Below are 7,081 nucleotides of genomic sequence, written 5' to 3'. Positions count from 1 at the left end.
TTAAATTTCTAAAAACTTTATAAAAATAATACCTCCTCAAAATTTTACTCTGGCTTGTTTTGTTTATTTATCTTTGGGTTAAGAAGTTATATTAAAATTCAATTTTGAAATTTTTTATAATAAAGTGTAATGGAAGTCTTAAACCAATGATATAAAAAGAAGTTCAATCACTGATAAGCTCAAATCATTAAATGTTTAATTCTTTTACTCATGATTTGTGGTGAAGCAAAATATCACAGATAAAGTTATAATGAAATAAATATATGCGAGGCTATACAAGTTGACTGACAGATTAGGGTACTAAGATGCATAAAAGAGATCTATTGCAGCAAACTGTTTCTAAAACTAAAATAAAAGTATATGATAACAGCAAATACTACTGTTGTGCTGACTGTATTTTGTGTGTACTTAAATAGTTACTATTTTTATGATGGAAAATAGAAGAAAAAAAATTTGTGTTTAGATTTTAATAGGTCTTTTTAAAATTTTGTTACTACCATCCAAATCCTATATTGTATTTTATCTCTATTTTATATTGATTTCTGTATCTAAATTTTTTCTTATTATTTATTTTTATTTAACTAGAAAGTATGTAATTATTTATGAACATTTCTATCGAAGGTTGTTGGTAACAAAAATGGTTTATATTGAATTTTTTTTTGCTTGTTTTATTTAAAAATATCAGAGTTAGATTAGAAGAATTTATTTTTGTTTTTTATTGGTTTAAATTTATTTTCTAAAGGTTTATATTCTTTCTTTTTTATTGGTTTAAATTGATAGTATTCAAAAAATTAACATTTTATCCATATAGTTAAAAAAAAACAATAGTTTTTTTATTTTAATTACCCTGATACAAAGATATTTGTTCATGGTCTTTTGCATTCAGAAGCTCTAAAAAAGCTGACTTTAGAACTAAATTAGGAAAAAAATTGAGGTAATTTAAAATCTGGGAAACTATTGTTTTATAGCCTGAAGTCTCAGATTCCCTGGCTGTCCTTTTCCATAAGGGCTCAGGGTTCAAAAATAAATGTCATGATTTTTTCTTTCTCAAAATAGATCAGAAGTCTCTCAACATTTTTGGAGCCCCTGATCACCTCACAAAAGAATAGAAAACAATTTGACAGTGATTTTATGACTTTCAATACTGGAGTTCTTTTTGGGACTCCCATTTTGAAATTTTTACAGTCCATATAATTATCATTACTTAACTATTTAATATAATAGTTAAAAAAGCAATATAAATAGTGAAAAATTTCGATATTAACCGTATTTTTCCAATATTCTTTTCTTTTAAACTTGGAGACTGTGGATTTGTTTTAAACTGAAAGCTGTGGATTTGTTTTAATCTTGAAGACTGTGGATTAGACCACTCCCTTTATTTTTTGTCTCTTAATCTTGTAATTATGATACTACTTGTAACTATGATACTACATCTATTCGATTGTGGCTTTGACTATTTTGTTAAAGCATACAAAATCCAAAAAGATTTGTCAAAATAATTTTTTTTTCAATAATTTTGAAGTCTTTAATTTTACTTTGGTATTAGAAATTTGAGTTGAGGTTTTGAAAAAAAGTTTAATCACATTAAAGATGTCTGAGTACAAGGGTTTCCTTTTAATCAGATCTATGTGTGTTTTGTTTAAAATTTAAAAAGTGCACTAGATAACTTGCTAGTAAAGTTTGATTAATTTTTTATTGTATATTTCTTAACCATTTTAAATGAGTATTGTTCAGTTGAGCTAGTTAAACAGTTATTTCTTGTTGCTTTTATAAGAATTCTTATACACAACATAAGAAGTGAAACGCTATACTGCTATTATATTTCTTAACTTTACTACTTTATAGATAAATAAGATATTCTCTATTACACGGTATATTATATGGTATATTATAGTTAAATAAGCTATTCTCCCATTACACGCTATATTATGAATTTAATTATATATTTATACAGTATTATATAGTATAAAGTTATTGACAATATATTGTATATAGCATGTTGTTATGTAATAGATAGTAAATAGATAATGTATTATGTTACAATTAAAATATCTTAAATATTTTTATTTGCATTCTTCCCAGAATGAAAAGAAAAGCAAAGGTAAATTGTTAAACTGTAATGGTTTTAGGTTTATTTTGGTTTCATTTTTGTGTTTTTATTTAAATGGACAATTTGTTTTTAAATATTTTCTTTTTTTTTCCATTTTCACATTTAGAATCAACCATGGAGCTCGTTAAAGAAATCTTCAGAAAGTAAAAATTAATTTTAATTTATAATTGAAATAATTTTTAAATATATGAATAATATAATTTAATATTATATAATATTATCAAAAGATTTCATTTTTATTAGAGATGCTTATTAGGTATGGAGGGTTAGTAATAATGTTGATTAGGGTTGGTAGTTAATAATAATGATAATATTAAGACAAGTATCAAAATGTTCATCAAAAATCACTATTTTAGTTAGTTTCAGTTGTTCATGATCAATGACTAGGATTGTTCAAGATCAATGACTTTGATCATGACTAGGATCACTAGTTTAAGGGCAAAACGAATGAGTTGGTTAGAGCAGGTTCCTTGAAAAAAAATTGCTTGAGTTGATTTGTTTCCAGATAATTCAAATAAATTTTTAATTTCTATTTCCATTTCAGGATTAAATTAATATTATAGATATAAAATGATATATAAATTTTTAGAAAGATTTATAAATATTTATAAATGTATATACAACCCTCGGAATTAGGGTCGGCATTCGGCAATGCCAACCTAACTGCCGACCTGAAAGTTTTGAGGTCGGCAAAAAATTGCTGACCTCGTTTCTATGTTTTAGGGTAAGACCTTTGTATCAAATAATTTTTGCCGACCTGATGCCAACCTCTAAAAGATTGAAGTTCATTATATATATATGAAAGATTGAAGTCCATTATATATATATATATATATATATATATATATATATATATATATATATATATATATATATATATATATATATATATATATATATACATATAATGGACTTTTTATTTTATTCCTTCTTTTTAAGAGAGAAAGTAAAAAGTTTTTTTTTCAGCAATAAAAAGGCAGAAAAATAGGCTTACATTTCAGAAAGTTTTCTTTAAATTAGCCAAAAGTTTTTTTTAATTAGTTTTATTCAATAATTTAGCTATCAATAAAATAAGTAATAATATAAGAATGCTATAATAAAACATAATCATATAACATAATCGTTTGCTTTAATAAAACATAGTCATAAAATAATTATTTGTTTTAATAAAACATAATCATATAACATAATCATTTGTTTTAATAAAACAAGAATGTAAAAAAACTGCTTTACAATATATTGTCTTTTGATAAAAATGACTAAATCATACTTCTATATATTATTATAAAAGTTCATTTATCTCTCTTCTTCTTTGCTTATAAAAATGTCACAATAATAAAATTTTGACAATCGTACTTCCAGATGGGTCATTCCATATCAAATCACCTAATGGTACCACCTCAAATTTACTTCAAATTTTGACCACCCACAGTATTTATGAAAAAAATTAAAACTTTAAAATTTCAGCTTGATTTGCCAAACCGTTCAAAAGTTATGATTGATTTAATATTGGCAATAATCAGAAAAATTTATGTACCCGGAGCTTGCAGTAGATTTTTTTGATTTTTGACAGAGCATAACTTTGTAAATAATAAAGGTGGTCACCTGAAATTTTGTATGTTATTAGTTTTGAACCCAAATAATCCAATTTTGCAGGTGCTTTTGACTGATTTTAAACAATTTTTGAGTTCTTGTACCTCAAAGTTGCTAAATAACGCAATATTAGACAAAATTTTAGAAACTTTAATGTACTATAGTTCAATACCAACAGACAAGCTGTGCCAATTTTTTGTTACTTTTGTGTACTTAGAGTAACCATTTGTGGAAAAAATTAAAATTATGTGTTAAAAGTTATTTTAGCACTTGCAGCAGCATGTTAAAATATCACTTTTTTAAAAAAATATGATAAATTACATTCACTTTGTAGGCATAGAAAGTAGTATAGACAGTTAAAATAAATTATGAAACTTTTTACTATCAAGGTTCTGTATATAGAAAATCACCCAAAAAGATTCACAGACCTATACTCTATATTATGACATAATTTTAGCTTTTTGGGTGTAATGCTTTCTTAGTTTAAAAGGATACCTAATAGCACAAGTTATATTAGGTTTCAAAAAAATAAAAATGAATTTTACATTAACATCTTGGTTTTCATTACAAATCTCAAGCACAAGCCCTTTGTACCATTCATCATTGTAAAAACATGCAATTTATTTACCAGATTGAAAGTTTGAAGGATCTTTTTTTGCCAATATTATTCAGCAAATGGGTATCAAAAACAGTATCGCTAGAGTCTCTCCACAAAAATAATTTGTCTCCACCTGGTACAAAACTGTGATAGCTTCTTGTGCCTGGGACTGTGTTCATCTCTTCATATCGCTTCTTTAGGTTAAAATAAGTTTCATGGCTATTGATATCATCACTTGAATTGTAAAATATGTTAACACCTTTGATGTTTTTTTCAGCCCATGTAGGCAGTTCAGTTGGCGTAAGAATCTGGTTTGCATATGCTGCTTGTAGACTCGCTTTTGCTGCTTTTTCTTAATATAGTTTCTCCTATTTTATCATATGAACTTTTGCCATGGGATGTAGCAAAGAAGTGATGCTCACCATTTATATTGTGATCTTTAAGATGGTACATTAAGTTTAACAGGTATTTGTAATTTTTGCACTGTGACAGCAACATCACTAAAGTGTTTTACTTTATTGATTGTGGGTAGTTTGATTTTGATCATTGAGAGTAACTTTGTGAGAAAACAATGAACTGTTGTTTGGTCATGGCAAAGATGGTCAGAAATTGTACAATAGCATTCACATTTGAGTTGATTTTTTTCATCTTTGTAATAAACAGCAAATGGATGTAAGGTAGCTTGATCGGCTTGCCAGTAAAATCCTTGTACAGCATCTTGCACAAGAAAACTGTAGTTCTCTGCAAAATCCATAAGAATCCAAGGCAAGTGTATTCATCTGATGTTCTTTTTGCCTCTGATAAGTAGAAGATTGTGCTTCTTTGATAAAATGATGGTGACAAAGGTCATACAAAGTTTCACTTAGAGTTTCAATAAACTCCATTATGCTTGTTTGAACTGGGACAAGTGCAGTTCGGTCAGTTGACACCCATTGTTTGTATGTGATCTGATTGTCAAAGTTAAAATAATTATTTTCAAACATATTTTCCAAGTAAGTCTTCAAATTTACTTTACCGGGGCAGGTGGAACATAGATGAAACATGCAGCTTCGATTATCTATATTACAAAGACATACTTTCATCAACTCTTTGTATTATATTAAGTTGCCCTTAGGTAAAGCAGCGCACATTAACTTAGCATTTTGATGATAAGAACATACACAAACTGAGTGACTTTTTATTTTTATTTTTTCTAATTCACCTCCCCAAGGACGAGAAGGCCACTACAGATGAGGAGGCTACTTGTGGTTATAACCCTCTCTCAACTCTTTAACTCTAAAACACGAACCTTGACGAACAAGGCCGCTGCGCGGAGCAACAAGTTGAGCGCGGTACTACCAGGGACGTGGCAGGAATCGAACTCGGAACCTCGGAAAGCGAGCACTCTACCACTACACCACTACCGCATTGTTCTTGCATTGTGATTTTCTCTACTGTCTGCATTGTGACTTCCTCTACTGTCAACTGTGATGCACCACTTCGGCCTTAGTTCACAGAACTTTCTGAATCCAACTTTGTGTGTAGGGTAAAGTTTTTGTTTATGAACTTTTACATTATTTATACGCACAGAAATAAAGTCTCTTTTTCCTGGACATTGTCTCGTAAACTCTTCAGATTCATAAATTTCAATAACTTTTTGCTTAACAATATCTTGGAATGGCTGTCCTATTTTAGTCTCAGGTTTAGCAAGTATTCCTTTTTCATTTTTCGACTTTTGAGCTTTCTTAAAGAGAGTTTCTGAAACTAAAAATGTTATGCAAGTTTTTTCAATTGACCAACTATCAGGAGTTAGTGTTATTAGTTGAACTTTTTCTTCCTTCAAACTTATTTTCATTTTATTTTTTATTGCAGTTTGTCTAAATCATTACAGTTTATACATTTTTGCTCTTTTTCCGATACTATATCTTTTGGGTCTATATCCAATGCTCTCGCTACTAGGTTTGTTATACTTGTTGCAATTTTTTTAGTTTTTTGCTTTCCATATCCTAATTTGTTGTGCCTACTTACATTTTTGAGTGAAGATATTTCCAATAAAGACACACTCTTATTAAGAACTGTCGTATCAAGGTCTGAACAACTAAAATTTTCTTCAGCAGCTTCATCTTGACTAACTTCTGTCCTTTTTTCAAGTTTGAGCTCATACAGTTAATACAAACCTTTTGTCCAGCATTGATCTTAAGTTGATTTGCTATTGATATGTTGACTTTACACAATCCCTTGATAATTTTTTTCTTGTGGACTTTAAATAGATCACAACAGTATTTTTGAAGTGCTTCATATCTAGAAATATAGGTTTTTTCATGGTTAAAACAATCTCCTCATTTAGTTCGAAAGTGTATCCTGTCCTTTGAATTGAAACTTGAATATTAGTCTCTTTTAACCTTATTCTTCCTACCATTCTACAATATGACATTTTATCACAATCTTCATTTAAAACTCTTCCTACACTACTTTTCTCTGACATTTTTTACTAATCTAAAAATATTAAAATCGAGGGTTAAACATGTAACAATATAATCTAAAAAATTTTTTTTTTAATTTTTTTCCATTAATATAATCAATAAAAATGAAATCTTAAGCTCAAATGTGATTAAAACTAAAATGCAACCAATAAACTATTTCTATATATAACCATTTCTGCATACACAAAACTTTTTATTTTTTGGATCTTGCAATATAAATAAATTAAGACACAGATAACGTTATTTTAGGGAAAACTGATTATATTTATTCAGGGAAAAATTAAAGTTATACACCTAAGTCATAGGGTTTAATCATTT

At 27.8% G+C, this 7,081-nt stretch overlaps 1 protein-coding gene across 4 annotated transcripts in view; it reads left to right on the top strand.

Annotated features, from left to right (window-relative positions):
- Nucleotides 1-1,986: 1,986 nt before the first annotated feature.
- The window catches only part of LOC101241672 (uncharacterized), a 102,400-nt gene continuing 97,305 nt past the window's right edge, over nt 1,987-7,081 (top strand). For all 4 annotated transcript variants that reach the window (XM_065814488.1, XM_065814486.1, XM_065814487.1 and 1 more), the window contains exons 1-2: nt 1,987-2,101; nt 2,217-2,253. In XM_065814488.1, the coding sequence (XP_065670560.1) occupies nt 2,084-2,101; nt 2,217-2,253 (55 nt within the window). In that variant the 5' untranslated portion in view covers nt 1,987-2,083. The remainder of the gene's footprint in view (nt 2,102-2,216; nt 2,254-7,081) is intronic.

This window comes from Hydra vulgaris, chromosome 12, assembly GCF_038396675.1.
Source record: "Hydra vulgaris chromosome 12, alternate assembly HydraT2T_AEP".
In the NCBI taxonomy this organism is placed as follows: domain Eukaryota; kingdom Metazoa; phylum Cnidaria; class Hydrozoa; order Anthoathecata; family Hydridae; genus Hydra; species Hydra vulgaris.
The sequence above is the reverse complement of the archived record's forward strand: the minus strand, read 5'-3'. Positions and strand labels throughout refer to the sequence as shown.